This window comes from Manis javanica, chromosome 14 (genome assembly GCF_040802235.1).
Source record: "Manis javanica isolate MJ-LG chromosome 14, MJ_LKY, whole genome shotgun sequence".
Lineage (NCBI taxonomy): Eukaryota > Metazoa > Chordata > Mammalia > Pholidota > Manidae > Manis > Manis javanica.
In genome coordinates this window covers 78,896,100-78,913,133 of record NC_133169.1, presented here as the reverse complement: position 1 = coordinate 78,913,133, position 17,034 = coordinate 78,896,100, and the positions used below count along the sequence as shown (strand labels likewise).

Sequence of the window (17,034 nt, the reverse complement as noted above, 5' to 3'; positions counted from 1 at the left end):
CAAGCCCCTTGCCCCACTGGCTGCGGCTCAGCCGCTCCACCAGCAAGACGGGCTAGCAGCCCCACACCTCGGAGGAGGCGCTCGGGTCCGCGGCACCGGCGGACCCCGGGGGCGCGGCGGGGCGGGGCCGCGCGGGGCCTCCCGGGAGCTGCAGGCCGTGCGCGACTCCGCAGCGTCCGCAGGCCCCGCGCAGAGGCCGGCAGCTCGCCTGGGAAGGTGGCGGGGTCCCTGCGGGGCGCCAGGCGCTGGGCCCGACGCGGGCCCGGGCGGGGATGCGGCGGAGCGCGGGCCCCGGACTGGCCCTGTCCCTGCTGCTGGCGCTGCTGGGCCGAGGGGGCGCGTTCTACCTCGAGGTCCGTGAGCTGGAGGAGAAGTGCTTCATCCAGGAGATCCCCGATGGCACCGTGGTCATAGGTGCGCGCGCGCGGCCAGTGCGGGCCCTGCCCTCCCTAGAGCGGAAGGGGGATGGCGCTGCACGGACTCAGCTCAGGCCCGCACCTACCCTCCCCTGCCCGGGGTGGGCACCGGGGAAATGGGTGGATAGAGGCCTGACCAAAGCCTCCCTTCCCCTGCGGGTGCGGGCCCCAGGAGGCAAGTCTGGCCAAGACCCGGATGGCAGAAGGAGGAGCTGGGAGGGGAGGAGGGCAGGAGGGCAGGAGGGTTGTGGCCAGGTCCCTCGGTGTGATGCCGGGACGTCCTTGTTCCTACCCCGACCGCAGCGTCTCCGCGAGGCACTGGGTGGGCCCTTGGTCGTTGGTGTGGATGGGGATGCCTCCCGGCTTCCTTTCTCTTTCCACAGTGACTGTGCCAGTTTACAGTCCCACCATTCATCTACCTGTTGGCCAATTTTTGTGTTCTTTGGCAAATGTGATTCTTGTGATTTGGCCATTTTTAGATTGAGTCATTATTTGTTCTTTTACCTATGAGTTGTATGATTTCCAAATATATTTTGTAATTTAATCTCTCATGGAATATGGTGTGCAAATAATTTCTCTCATTCCATAGGTTGCCTTTCCATTTTGTTGATCGTTTACTTTCTGGAGCAGAGGCTTTTTAGTTTACTGAAGTCTTGCCTCTTAATTTCTGCTGTTGCTGCCTTTGCTTTTGGTGTCAAATCCAAAAATTCATTTCCAAGAACTATGTCAAGAAGCTTATTCCCTATGTTTATTCTAGGGGTTTTATGGTTTTAGGTTTTAAATTCAAGTCCTTAATTCATTTTGAAGTGAATTTTGTGTATAGTGTAAGATAGAGGTCCAGATTCATTCTTTAAACATCACTATCCAGCTTTCCCAACACCATTTATAATTATCATCCTTCTATAAAGAAGAGCTGTCCATCCCTCATTTGATTATTCATTCAATTATTTATTACTACCAGTGTGTGCTTATGTATGTGCGTTTGGGGGCTTATCATCCAATACTATAATTATTTTATTGCTCATGTTTTGCCAGATTAGCCCTTAGGAAGTTGTTCCTTGAGGTTGGCTCTTGGGTTCTTTTGAGAAGCACATACACTGTCTTAAACAATTCCTTACTTTCTGACATATCAAGATATTTTAGGCTTATCTTGTTTTCATTCTATCCCAACCCTGAGGTCAACCTTTTCTCTAGTGAGCCCTGGCTCCTTTTATTGGAGAAAGGTATTTAGAAACTAGAATCTGTGTGCTAGGGGGTGTCATTGCTTCTAGGACCTCCCAGTATTTATACTCATACATACATACTTAAACATTAAAAAATAATTCTCTATCTGTCAGTATATATATTAAGAGCTGTGAATTCATACTGATACTATTAATTCCAACCCAATACCACAGAGATCATTCTAGCTTTCTGTCTTTCTTTATTTGTAATTCCTTCCTCTAACACTTAGCTACAGACCAGTACTACCTGTGTGCACTACCACAGGAGAGGTAGTGCAGATCACTTCTGTCCACATTCTTTTGGCCAGAACTTAGTCATATGGCTTCACATTCAAAGTGAAAATGAGGGCTGAAACATAGGGAAATATGGGGGAAATGTGTTGTGCTCAGAAAAAAGAGGAGAAAACTTATGAGCACTAGCATTCTTTGCCATACCTGAGTGCCATGCAAATATTGTCATGTTCTATGTGTTGCATCAGGTGGAAAAGTTTGGGAAGTACTCATTTAGAAAGATTAAATGACTTGTAAAAATTAAGAAGCAGCCATTTCAATCTTATCTAATTAGGGCCGAACACAATTTTGTTATTATTATAAAGTATTTTTGATATGTAAACAATGAAGTCAGTGGGAAAATACCAAAACACAAATGTAGTAAGTAGATTTAAGGTTTCAATTCAGAACATATTTTTTCACCTCGATTTCAAAGCAACAATGTGAGTATTTATGCATGTGTGTCTGTTGGGTTGTATTTCGGCTTTTAGTTTTCAAATTATCATTATTTTTAACTCTATGACATCCTTTTAGATATTCTAATAGGCATGTAGTGGTACTTTTGTGGATTTAATTTGCACTTTTCTAATGACTAATGATATTAACTTCTTTTATGTGCTTTTTTGCCATCCATTTATCTTCATTGGTGAAATGCTTGTTCAAACTTAGGCCTGCTAAAAAAATTAGGTTGTTTTCTTAGTATGATAATTAAGAGTTATTGATATATTCTGGATATGTCTTTTATCAGATATATGATTTTCAAATATTTTCTCCCAGTCTTTGCTTTATCTGTTCATTTTTTAAAACAACATATTTCAAAGGGCAAAAGTTTTCAATTTTGATGAAATCCTATTTATCAGTTTTTTTTATGGTTTGTGTTTTTGGTGTCATATCTAAATTTTTGTCTAACTCAAGGTCATATGGCTTCTTCTAGAAATTTTATTGTTTTAGCTCATATTCAGGTAAGGCCTAGAGTCCATTTTGAGTTAATTTTTGTGTATGAGGTGAGGGAAGGTTTAGGGTTAAAGGTTTTTATTTGCATTTGGCCATTCAGTTATCCAAGCCCTATTTGTTGAAAAGGCTATCCTTTCTCTATGGAATTGTCTTTCCTGTTGTTAAAAGTCAGTTCTCCAAATATATGTGGATATATTTCTGGACCCTCTATCTATACCAGCAATCTGTTTGTCTTACTTTTTGTCAGTACCACACCATCTTGTTAAATATAGCTTTATAGTAAGTCTTTAAATCAAGCAGTGTTAGTCTTCAAACTTTTTTTTACTATTTCTAAGTTGTTTAGGCTATTTTAGTGCATTTCCATATAAAACACCAGCCTGTTAATATTTTAGAAAAAAACTGTGCTGAGATTTTGATTTTGATCATGTTGAATTTATAGACCAATGTGAGGAGCATTGGTATTGTAACAGTATTGAGTCTTCTGATCCCTGAATCAATATATATTTTATTGCACTTATTTAGGTTTTTACTTGTTTTCAGCAATCTTCTTTTGTAGTTTTTGGTTATTTAAATCAAGCAATTAGAATAAGATAATTCACTTATTTCTTATATATGTTTTGCTAGTTATTTGCAGCTAATTACAGTGAAAAGTAAGGTCAACATGAAAGTGACACATCATTTCAACTCACAACTCAGTGGCCAGAACTAATCATATGTTCCTATGCAACTGTAAGAGTGCTAGGAAGTGCAATTCTGCTCCATATCTGGAAAAGAAGAAAACTAGAAATATTTGGTGAGCCTCACTGATGACTGATTACCATAGTATCCTTGGTTGCCTATTTGACAGCCATTCCCAAGGTCCTTTATTACTTATTACTTGCTATGATAACTCCAATTTTGTCCATTCTCTTATAGGTGACCAGCTGCTTCAGGAAAGACCAGACCTTTCATAGTAATGTGATTCCTGTTTGCTGGTTATTGGATTAGCCATGTTCTGCCTAAGAGACATAAGGAAGTCTATTCCTGGGCCTTCTCAGAAAGTTCTCTCTCTCTTAAAAAGGGACATTAGGTGGGGGCATGTATCTTTCATGCCTTTATCTGGTGCTGGAGCTGTAACCAAGAGAGAAGTGGTGAATACTCGAAGGATGGGAGAGTGGTAAGCTGGACAGATTCTGGATGGCTGAGTGCGTTGGTGAACAGTGTTGAAACAGTCAACCCTAGGAGCTACCCTGCCCCTAGACTTATTGCTGTATGTGATGATAAATGTCCTTATTTTGGGCCTTTTTGCTTGGGTTTTCTGTTACTTGAAGTCAAAAAATCATCTAACTAGTACTAAATGTCAAAGATGAGCCACAATTGTACTAAGCACTTGATCTGAATTAAAGTAATATAATTAAGTAAATCCCTGTAATAACACTGTGATATAGGTGTTCTAATCATATATGTTTTACAGATGTGGAAATTAAAGTATAGGGAAGTTAAATCCTTGCACAAGTCCACACAACTATGAAGTGGTAAAAAGAAGGATTAAAACTTCAGGTTTAGCTAATGCTAAAGATAACTTGAAATCACTTGTAAATATTTCATATCTTCCCTACTTTTCATTTTTCTTTGAAGCACATGTAAAAAATAGAGTCACAGTCTTTCACCCTCAGTGACTAGAAATTTCCAGGGTTATGCAAAAATATTAGCGAATGTAGAATCTGATTAACCTTATAATTTACTGCTGTGTAACATTAGGCAAGTCTTCTCTTGTATTACAATGAATATATTCCATATCCATACTAGACACTAGGAATACAAGTGTTTAGGTATTTATCAAAAAAGAATGGGAGGAGTAACAATGAACCAATAGAAAGAGAAATCAGGAAAACAATTCCATTCACAATTGCATCAAAAATAATAAAATACCTAGGAATAAACCTAACCAAAGAAGTGAAAGACCTATACCCTGAAAACTATAAGACACTCTTAAGAGAAATTAAAGAGGTCACTAACAAATGGAAACTCATCCCATGCTCTTGGCTAGGAAGAATTAATATTGTCAAAATGGCCATCCTGTCCAAAGCAATATACAGATTTGATGCAATCCCTATCAAATTACCAACAACATTCTTCAACGGACTGGAACAAATAGTTCAAAAATCCATATGAAACACCAAAGGCCCCAAATAGCCAAAGGAATCCTGAGAAGGAAGAATTAAGTGGGGGGGATCTCACTCCCGAACTTCAAACTCTACTACAAAGCCATAGTAATCAAGACAATTTGGTACTGGCACAAGAACAGAGCCACAGACCAGTGGAACAGAAGAGAATCCAGACATTAACCCAAACATATATGATCAATTAATATATGATAAATGAACCATGGACATACAATGGGGAAATGAAAGTCTCTTCAACAGATGGTGCTGGCAAAACTGGACAGCTACATATAAGAGAATGAAACTGGATCACGGTCTAAACCCATACACAAAGGTAAATTCAAAATGGATCAAAGACCTGAATGTAAGTCATGAAACCATAAAACTCTTAGAAAAAAACATAGGCAAAAATCTCTTGGGCATAAACATGAGTGACTTCTTCATGAACATATCTCCCCGGGCAAGGAAAACAAAAGCAAAAATGAACAAGTGGGACTACATCAAGCTGAAAAGCTTCTGTACAGCAAAGGACACCATCAATAGAACAAAAAGGAACCCTACAGTATGGGAGAATATATTCATAAATGACAGATCCGATAAAAGGTTGACATCCAAAATATATAAAGAACTCACGCACCTCAACAAACAAAAAGCAAATAATCCAATTAAAAAATGGGCAGAGGAGCTGAGCAGACAGTTCTTCAAAGAAGAAATTCAGATGGCCAACAGACACATGAAAAGATGCTCCACATCACAAGTTATCAGAGAAATGCAAATTAAAACCACAATGAGATATCACCTCACACCAGTAAAGATGGCTACCATCCAAAAGACAAACAACAACAAATGTTGGCGAGGTTGTGGAGAAAGAGGAACCCTCCTACACTGCTGGTGGGAATGTAAATTAGTTCAACCATTGTGGAAAGCAGTATGGAGGTTCCTCAAAAAGCTCAAAATAGAAATACCATTTGACTCAGTAATTCCACTTCTAGGAATTTACCCTAAGAATGCAGCACTCCAGTTTGAAAAAGACAGATGCACCCCTATGTTTATCGCAGCACTATTTACAATAGCCAAGAAATGGAAGCAACCTAAGTGTCCATCAGTAGATGAATGGATAAAGAAGATGTGGTACATATACACAATGGAATATTATTCAGACATAAGAAGAAAACAGATCCTACCATTTGCAACAACATGGATGGAGCTAGAGGGTATTATGCTCAGTGAAATAAGCTAGGCAGAGAAAGACAAGTACCAAATGATTTCACTCATATATGGAGTATAAGAACAAAGAAAAACTGAAGGAACAAAACAGCAGCAGACTCACAGAACCCAAGAATGGACTAACAGTTACCAAAGGGAAAGGGACTGGGGAGAATTGGAGGGAAGGGAGGAATAAGGCCCGGGAAGAAGAAAGGGGGCTTTACGATTAGCATGTATAATGTGGGGAGGGGATGGGGAGGGCTGTGCAACACAGAGAAGACAAATAGTAGTTCTACAACATCTTACTATGCTGATGGGCAGTGACTGTAATGGGGTCTGTGGGGGGGACTTGAGAAGGGGGGACCCTAGTAAACATCATGTTCTTCATGTAATTGTAGATTAATGATAACAAACAAACAAAAAAAGAATGGGAGGAAGTCCAACATTAAATCAGTGTTTGATACTTATACGTTATGTTGTATTCACAACAATCCCATAAATGAGTATTAAATAGACCTATTTGCAGTTTAGAAACCTGAAGCTCACAGGGCAAAGTAAGTAGTCAGTCCACAAAGCTCATTAAAGATACAACCAATAAATGGAGGAACTAAGAAGTTACTGAGTGAGATTGAAAGCAGTATGTTTCTGACCCCATGTGAAATGTTTTCAGTTGTGTCACAATATATTCAGTGCATCCAGTTATGATCTACTATCTGTGTTTTACCTTCAAATAAATCTGGGTTTCATGATTGGCTGGGCCCAGTTAGGTTTCCATCCCTACTAGTTGATTAACAACAGCATGGCCTTGGGCCAGTTATTTAAACCTTATGCAGCCTGTTTTCTCATTTGTATCATGAGAATATGTAACTACTTCATATAGTTTTGTGAGGATTGGGAAAATGAAGACAGTGCCCCTAGGCATTGAATATATGGCAATTACTAGTATTGCACAGTAAAGGAAATTAGGATGCATAAGGATCAAGGTAGTAGTAAATGCTTAAACAATTCACTCACTGGTAACCATACCAGGGCCAGGATATAGGATCTATTTCTACTTATTTAGAACTTTTTCTAGTGGCCAACCAAAGAGATTAGGAGGTAAAGGATTATGAAGAAGGGTTTCAAAGGATAGAGATGACCAATCCGAATTCCAGATTCTACTATAAGGCCAACCACGTGTATCTGTGCAGTTTTAGCTACTGGTGAAACAATGATGACCAAGATCAGGTTTCTGCTCTTAAAAACAGTGGGAAGAGCAAATAAAATAATCAAATTGTAGTAAATGATAACAGAACAATGTGAGAGAGCCTTTCTAGGTAAGGGATGGAATCCTGCCTTAAATGGTAAGAAAGAGGCACCCATATGAAGTACTGGTTTTGTTCCTGTATAGGGGAAAACTCTCCAACCCCCGCCCCCACCACGGTAATGAGCTTGATCTGTTCAGGGGAGATGAAAATGAGTGCATTTGAGCACTGTGACTATGAGAGTAGTGGAGATGAGATTCATGGAGGCAGGCAGAGGCCAGATCAAGCAGGGGCTTGAGGGTCATGGTAAGGAATTGAGGGTCTTTTATAGTTGCAGTGGGGAACTTTAGGAGTGCTTTATGTATGCTTACATAAAAGCCTACCTTGCTTATGTTCTTAAAAAGATCACTCTGGTTGTGCTCTGGAGAACACATCATAAGACCATAATGGAAGGAGTTAGGGTGAATGGGATTAAGTTTATGTCAGTGGATATAATCAAGTGGAAATTCTCATAATCTCCCTTGATTTCCCAAACTAAAAGATTAGACCTTCTGATTCCATCATCTCATATAACACTAATTAACTATCATTTAATCATTTACTTGTTTATTGTCAGTCACTCCCATTCAGGGTTGCCAGATAAAATACAGATGCTCAGTTAAATTTGCATTTCAGGTAATAAATAATTCCCTACATGTTCCCAAATGTTGCATGGGAAATATGCATGCTGAAAAATTGTTGTCTGAAATATAGATAAACTGGGCGTCCTGTATTTTTGTTTGCTAATCTGGCAACTCTCTCCACTAGAATGCAAACTCCATAAGGGCCAGAGCCAGGTCTGGTTCCTCAAGATGTATTCAGGGGGTATCAAAGTGCCTGCCGGCACATAGGAAAGGCCTACACGCGCTTACTGAATTAATGAAGGGCCTAGCCAAACGAGGGACTAAATAAAGGGATGAACGAGAGCATCTCGGTGCGGGCACGGAGGGAGATGACTGGGAGAAGCAACCCGCGGAGGGGCGTGACTCCGGCCTCTGGCGGCTGGAGCAGAGGGGCGGCCGACGCGCTGAGGTCACGGGCGCCGGCGGCCTTGGTGACGTCGTCACGCCCGCGCTCGGCGTCTCGCTCGGGTGTTAGTGGCGCCGGCTTCTCCTCGGCAGTCGTCGTGACTGGGGCCTTTCTGGTGACCCCCGGCCCAGCGTCTGCCGCCCAGTGGTCCTGTCGTTGGTCGTCAGCAAGCAAACACGGCCGCTCTCCCGCGGGGAGAACCTCGCAGAGCCATGTCCAGGCCGAGCGGCGTTTCCCCGCGGCCGCCGGCTCCTAGCGCTGGCGGCGGCGGGGGCGTCCCCACTCTGGGTGGCTCTGGGGGCGGAGGCCGGGCCAAGGGGCTGAAGGACGTTCGTATAGATGAGGAGGTGAAGATCGCAGTTAGTATCGCTCTGGAGCGCTTCCGATATGGGGATGAGAGAGGTAAGAAGGGGACCCCGCCGGCTGCCTCACCTCCCCTGAGCCCGGACACCCGTGGAAGGGGCTGCCTGAGAGGAAGGGGGGAAGACCTGGGCCGCCCAGCCGGCCCGCTGGAGCCGGCGTCAGAGGCGGGGTGGGCCCTGGGCCGCGGGTGTTAGCGCTCGGGTGGGTTGCGTAGAGCTCGGCGTCCAGCGGATCGCGCTCACCTAGAATCAGAAGGTGAAGAGTCAGGTAGGCTCCCTTGCAGGAGGCGTTTCTTTCCCTAGGGAGAGGCTTTTTGACAAGTTGGGGAGGCTAAGCCACCAGTTCTTATATATTGTTAACCTCCTCTCTTTTAAAAAAAATTTTTTTTAAAGGAGGTTGGGGTAGCCCTAACCCAGGCACGTTTAAGCTACAGAAGTAGAAGAGGGGAAGGTAGCCAGACTAATAGATGCACTGGCATTGTAGTGCTTTGTTTAAATTCTAGAAGCATCAACGCTAACACAAAAGGTTAAACTTGTTACGGTAGATGAAACGTCTTCCACACCTCTTAAGCTTAGAAAGCTTCTTGGGTGCACACAGTGCTGATACAGCTGACCTGTGCTGAGCAGTACAATATATTGAGTGCCCATTCCGATTGGCTGGCCTAAATAGGGGATCCCTTACTCTGGAAGCTTACGGCGCCAAACAGGGAGGGATGACCTGAACAGAGTACCTTAAGCGAAGGTAAAGAAAGCCTCAGTACCTATTAACAACAATTCCAATTCAATATAGTGAAATATGAATTCTATATAATTTTGAAGGCAAAGAAATGGAATTTGATGTTGAGCATTCGTAATGCTTGAGCATACCTCATCATGGAAGGAAACATTTTGTGAAGCAAGTAAGGACTAAGTTAAAATAATAAAATGTGTTCATCAGTAATCATACCAACTCAAGATTCCAGCACAAATAAGAGAGTAATCTTTGGTGAATATTACAGCCCTTTATCACATTTAGGTTTAATTTTTATTAATATCATAACTCTGGTAGACATTTGGTAGTTGTTGAATTAATATCTACTTTTCACGTAAAATATGATAAATTTGATTATGTGCTTGTATAACTTTTTCATATTTTGTATCTATGTATGTATATAGAAGTACCTTGAAAGAAAATTCCCTATCCCTAAATGGTACTTTGTGTTTTTTCCCATGTAGAAATGGAATTTCCTTCTTCATTTACCAGTACTGAAAGAGCCTTTATTCATCGATTGAGTCAGTCTCTTGGTTTGGTCTCTAAAAGTAAAGGGTAAGCTGATAGGTTTTCTTATTCAAAAAAATTATTTACCAAAAAAAGAGAAATATTTCTGACTACATTTAAATATTTGTTACTGTTTTGGGTTCACATCCTTAATTATTTTACATCTAGATAAGCTGATTCATATCTGTATCAGCTCTTTCCTTTTCCTCCTCCTATCCCCCCTTTTTATGTTCTCTAGGGGCAAAAAGAAAAAAAAAAGTAAATTTAAAGATGTAAGAAAAAAATAGCATGAAAGTTGAAGTTGATTGCTTGAGAAAAATATTTTGCATAGCAACTAAGTCTCTTGTGTTTTTTAACACTGGATGGACTAAAGATAATAAGTACAATTATTTGCAGAATTTATCTTTTACTGTTACTGTACTGTACTTTACAACAAATGTTCACTGTTTTCTTTCCTGCTAACTCAAGAATCTGATGATTAGAAGTGATTAAATAAAATGGAACCGGAGGAAACTATATATATATTTTTAAGGCTCACTGATCGGTAGGGGGAAAAGTTATCTAAGCCAGCCAAATGGAAGAACTCTAAAATTCTGTGGAGCCATTTAATTTGGGGAGGAAGGATGGTGGGATTGGTATACAGGAGGGGTTCTCAGTATTGGCTCTGAGCACTGACATTTTGCACTGGATCAGCTCCTTAGTGTGGAGGGTGCCTTTGTGCACTGGAGACTGTTTGGCACCATACCTAGTCTTTACCCAGTAGCAACACTGCCATTCCCGATTGAGAAAACCAAAACTCTTCTAGGTATTGCCAAACTGTTGAGAACCACAGAGGGGGAAAAAAAAGATACAATTCCAGTTTACCAGTGTTTAGGTTAAGAAGAGAGAAAACAAAACTTTATTAAGTAATATATTAATAATTAAATAGTAGGAAGGTCCTAAGATGAAAGTAGCTGATATAGGAATATCTTGGATATGAGTACCCACCACAGTGATACGTTAATGACTGAGACAGGGGATTTCGTCTAGGTGAATGCATTTTGAATATCCCTAAGGCCAGTGCTGGAACAGTGGGAGGTTCTGGAGCACACCCATAGTACAGTCCCTTGGATAGGTAAAAGACTGCACTTGAAAATAAAAGAGTGCTAATCCCTTATCTAAAAACCAAATATGGACCAAATATGTTTTAAGATTCAGTTTTCAGATTTTAGAAATGTAGTGCTGTATTTCTGCAATATGTTATGGAATACTCTTAATAAGGTATAGCCATCACATTTAAACACATTAATATTTCTGCGATAAAATGTATGAATATTCACACTAAAGTAAATAAAGCCTAGAAATAGCTTCATGTCCCTTTCATCAGGCTTTGCTGCCAAATGAAGTTGCTGCAAACTTACAGAAGTCTTCCAGTTTTCAGAGCTGTTTGGGGTTAAGAGTTACAGATAAGAGGATGTGGTATGCACTAGAAGACATCTGATATAAATGTACAGTTTTGCAGGGGCATTATTTCCATGGTTATATGGGGTTTGAATTTTGAACAATTGACTTAGAAATGACCATTGGAAATTACTCTTAGAAAAACGGTTCGTTAGAATAGACTGCCTCTAGTTCTGTTCCTTAGCGTGATCATTTAAAGGATGATCAGAATGGAGAAACATCTGGGGAAGAGGAGAGCAAGAAAGGATTTATCAGGACAAAAAAACGGGATGAGGAAACACTGAGGAGACAGAGAGGAAAAGGAAAAGTATGCTGTGGGAAGCAAGGCTTACTTCAGTCCTGATTACTCAGTCCGGATACCTAAGCCCAATGCTCCACCAACCCTCTTATGAAATTGCCTGGCTCTTTCCTGCTCCTTCTTGTCTTTGAGCAAACTGAGCACAGTGTGTATCTAGAGGTCCTTATGATTTTTCAAATGATTTTCCTTCTTTTCACATATGTAAATTAAACTAAATAAATCATTTTGAATATTGTGTCTCAAATCCTTTCTTTTCATTTATATGAGAATTTGTATTATACTATTGACATATATTTCATGGGTTTTTCTGTTCACCCTTGAGTAAACATTTTTTATTTTTGCCTCCAAGTAACTATCAATTTAGCAAATTAGTTTTTCTGTCTTTTTTCTTTTGTGCCTGGTATTACAGTTCCTTAATACATACTTGAGTGTGGAGGAAAGGGCAGGAAACCTAGATTCTGCTCCTGTTTTGTCACTGCCTCAGCGTCATGTGCCTTACCTTTAAAGGCCTTTTTCTTAAATGTAAAATATGAAGGCATTAATCTCTTTGTTTTAGTTAAGATTCTGTAATTTCAGTAGTTTATTTTGCACTTCTTACAAGGTTTTTAAAAATAGATTTTAGACTCAACTGTGTGATAATTTACAATTTCTGTTTTTACAAATTTTACAATTTTTGGGGGATCACTTTTTCCTTTTTGATCTGCTTTCTTTCAAAATGAAGCCGTGTGTGTTGGATTTTGTTTCTCACTCCCTATTCCCCCACCAGGAGTTGAATTTAGTTTGCATTTGACCACTTTTTTGTAATTGCTCTTTCAGTGAAAATATTCTTGTAGGAGTAACACCCCCATTATATGTTCTTTAGTGTATTCTGAAGTTTTCTTTGAAGTTTTACTTAGATTTGCTTGTACCAAAAATGTCACCTCCTTATAATTTCCTTTTTTCCTCAATTGAAGTCACTGTGTTTTGGTTTTAAGAGCAGAGTCTTTGGCTTGCTCATGAGCAAAACAAAATCTTTTTCCTATTCTTCTTAGTCCAAGTTAGACATAGTGAAATTTACAAAATGAACTAAAACTTGTGGAAAGAGAAAATATAAAATAATATGAAAGTTTTTTTCCAAATATGAATTTCTTAACCTGTCTTGCCTGAAGTCACTGCTTGTAGGTATCTGTGTACTCTGCTTACCCTGCCTTGGGGGCTCCACCCTTCAGAAAGGCCCCCCTTTTCAGATTTGGGATGCTACCTCTTTTGCCTCTTGCCTTGGAAGGTTGCATATTGCACTTCTCCTTTTCCCCTACCTAAAATAGGAAAAATGGATTAAAAGTGCTGAACTCCCTAAGTGTATTTGTGGATATTCATTGAAAGAAAAAGCCTGCAGTGCCCAATAATAATAACAGCAGGAAACATTTATTAAATGCTGTTGTGCAACAGGCATTCTGCTAGGTGCTTTGGTAGTTAATCTTAATCCTCACAATAGTCTAATAGAGTAGGGTCTGTTATTAACAGCTGGTGCCTGTATACCAGATGAGGCAATTCAAGCTTGGAGAGGTTAATTTTTCTGTGAGCACACAGCCAGCAAGTGGCAGAGCCAGTATTTGAACATAGTTAATGTTTAATTAATTCTTGATGTTCACAGAGAGTTTATAGCAATATCCTGGGAGTTGTGAGGAGTTAAAACAGAAATATTAGGTAGGTCTCATCTCTTTAAATTTCTCACAGTCCACTAAGTCACAGAAAGAACAGATGTACTATAAGATAGTTTTCATGACCTGAAAGCAACCATGTTTAGTAACAAAATGAACTGGTTGGTTTATTAATTTCTAGGTAATCATAAAAAGTGGAAATTAGTATGATGTAAACTTTAATAAATTTGTAATTTTCTATTGCATATTAGGGAGCAAATGGTTTGCATTAGGTCTTTACATCTTTCTGCCTAACAAGTATAAATTAAGGAGATAACAAATTAGGCATCTACTAGGCATCAGATGAATGTATTTTTTTAAGGACATTAGTTTCTTGGTGGTTGTGAGCTCTTTAAGAAGTCATATTTTGGCTCTTTAACTGATTTTAAACTGTTCACAGATTTGGAAAGTGGGGAATAGCGAGGCATAGGGTTGTATTTGAGTTAAATATTCATTACACCATTCATTGTGTAAATTGATAAATTAGTATTAAAATTGTATCAAATTGATTAGTTATATCATCATTTTACTTAGAAGGAAAAGCCATTGATATGCTAAAACTTAGAGCATGTATTGATTACTTTCACCCTTTGAAAATTAGAAGTTACATTCTTATTTGTAATTTTAGTATATTTACTATTATATTTAAACATTGCATATGGGGCATTTCCACATCATGCAGCTAGTTTCTACTTAATTTTGCTTTGTAAAGGAGATTCTTGTGGTTTCCTTTAAAGGGTAGTGTCAGTTGATATGGAATGAAAGCATGAGATCTTAATGTATTTACATAGTCTCTTTTTTGAATGTTACCATCCTCACAATGACAAGGTGAATATTTTGCCAAAAATTTCACTAGTCATTTTATTGCATGTATGTCACTGTGGTGCTGAATGTGGTAGGAATAAGCACTAATAGCCACAAGTAGAATCTTTTACTAAAACATAAAAACCTTCAAGTTGATATTATCTTTCTGCCCCTCCCAATCTTTGTTCAGACTGAATTCAGTACATTTTAAGTGTAATGGCTAAGCACTCATACCTGCTTAGTATGAGTTATTTTTTTATTTTATTTTATTTTTATTCATTTTGTTATCATTAATCTACAATTACATGAAGAACATTGTTTACTAGACTCTCCCCTTCACCAAGTCCCCCCCACAAACCCCATTACAGTCACTGTCCATCAGTGTAGTAAGATGCTGTAGAATCACTACTTGTCTTCTCTGTGTTGCACATCCCTCCCTATGCCCCCCCTCCACATTATACATGCTAATTGTAATGCCCCCTTTCTTTTTCCCCGCCCTTATCCCTCCCTTCCCACCCATCCTCCCCAATCCCTTTCCCTTTGGTAACTGTTAGTCCGTTCTTGGGTTCTGTGATTCTACTGCTGTTTTGTTCCTTCAGTTTTTCTTTGTTCTTATACTCCACATGTGAGTGAAATCATTTGGTACTTGTCTTCCTCCGCCTGGCTTATTTCACTGAGCATAATACCCTCTAGCTCCATCCATGTTGTTGCAAATGGTAGGATCTGTTTTCTTCTTATGTCTGAATAATATTCCATTGTGTATATGTACCACATCTTCTTTATCCATTCATCTACTGATGGACACTTAGGTTGCTTCCATTTCTTGGCTATTGTAAATAGTGCTGCGATAAACATAGGGGTGCATCTGTCTTTTTCAAACTGGAGTGCTGCATTCTTAGGGTAAATTCCTAGAAGTGAAATTACTGAGTCAAATGGTATTTCTATTTTGAGCTTTTTGAGGAACCTCCATACTGCTTTCCACAATGGTTGAACTAATTTACATTCCCACCAGCAGTGTAGGAGGGTTCCTCTTTCTCCACAACCTCGCCAACATTTGTTGTTGTTTGTCTTTTGAATGGTAGCCATCTTTACTGGTGTGAGGTGATATCTCATTGTGGTTTTAATTTGCATTTCTCTGATAACTAGCGATGTGCAGCATCTTTTCATGTGTCTGTTGGCCATCTAAATTTCTTCTTTGAAGAACTGTCTGCTCAGCTCCTCTGCCCATTTTTTAATTGGATTATTTGCTTATTGTTTGTTGAGGTGCGTGAGTTCTTTATATATTTTGGATGTCAACCTTTTATCGGATCTGTCATTTATGAATATATTCTCCCATACTGTAGGGTACCTTTTTGTTCTATTGATGGTGTCCTTTGCTGTACAGAAGCTTTTCAGCTTGACATAGTCCCACTTGTGTATTTTTGTTTTTGTTTCCCTTGCCCAGTATGAGTTATTTTTATCCATAAATTCTGTATTATTACTATTAGTCAACCTGTGTTAGAATAATTTCAATCTGACCCACTATTTTAATTGTGAAATTGTTGAGGAAAGAGTATATTTTAGTCAGCTTTATAATTTCACCTACCAGCATAATACTTAGTGTTATATAGGCACTCAGTATATGATGAATGATATATAATGCTTGGTATTATGTAAGCACTCAATATATGATGAATGACTGAATGAATAAAAGAAAAGGTGAAATGTAGCAAAACTTTCTGGAGATGATTTTTAAGAAAATTGAAGCATCTTGGAGCTGGTAGAAATGGTAGAGATGTTTAAATTAGTACATAATGTCAGAGAAGTAAGATGGTTTATTTTTGATACCATAGCTAGATTATTACTAGCAGAACAAAATCCTCCCAACTCTTGCATTAGTGCTCATTTCAGCACACTTCTTGCCTTCTGTAGTTAACATTTTATGAAGTAAATGTCACAGAATGACTTGAGTCTATAACAACTGTGCTGAAGTTTCAGAAAGGTCCATGGGAAAAGAATGTACTTCAGAGACCATCTCTAGAATCCAGTAATTCTGATCAGTAATTCTAGATCAGGTTACATTTAATTATTTCATATTTATATCATTGTTTTAAGGATCACTAAGCACTTCAAGTAGTAGATGGCAGCATAGAAAGCTTATAATTCATTAAAGCATTCAAAATAGGGAGTTTCCAAAAATTGAAATCTTGGTAAATTGAAGGCTTCACTTAGAAAGCTTAGATAGCAAAAACTGTGTAGGTTAATCTCCACTGTTATATCAAACTTAATGTGAAGATACTGTTGAAAAATTTTAAATCTAGTGTGAATTAGGAAAACTATGCATGTAATTTTCATTGTTTTTGTGGCTTCATTGCTCATTTCTATAATACGGTAACATTAACAAATGGTAAAACATTTAAAATATTTTGGGTAACATTTTATAAAATATAAGAAATGATATTTTTTCCATACTACAATTATAATAGCTCTCACTTATTTATTTTTAGCTTTCATTTATGGAGTGCTTATTCTGTAGCAGATATTGTTGTTCACATGCGTAATCTTATTTAATTGTATGAATAGGCCTTTGAGGCAGGTATTGTTATTTATCTTAGGCTCAGAGCTATTAAATAGTTGGTTATAGTCCTGTAGCTAGTAAATGGTAGCATGGGGATTGAAACCCAGGTTG

At 39.0% G+C, this 17,034-nt stretch overlaps 1 protein-coding gene across 3 annotated transcripts in view; it reads left to right on the top strand.

The window, feature by feature from the left end:
* Positions 1-8,555: 8,555 nt before the first annotated feature.
* Positions 8,556-17,034, top strand: part of YTHDC2 (YTH N6-methyladenosine RNA binding protein C2) — a 132,354-nt gene continuing 123,875 nt past the window's right edge. The window contains exons 1-2 of one of the 3 annotated variants that reach the window (XR_012124829.1): positions 8,556-8,927; positions 10,103-10,193. Coding sequence is in view for 1 of the 3 variants with exons in the window: in XM_073221099.1 (XP_073077200.1) it covers positions 8,738-8,927; positions 10,103-10,193 (281 nt within the window). In the remaining 2 variants the exon portion in view is untranslated. The remainder of the gene's footprint in view (positions 8,928-10,102; positions 10,194-17,034) is intronic. The other 2 variants (XM_073221099.1, XM_037017222.2) reach the window with 2 other exon arrangements.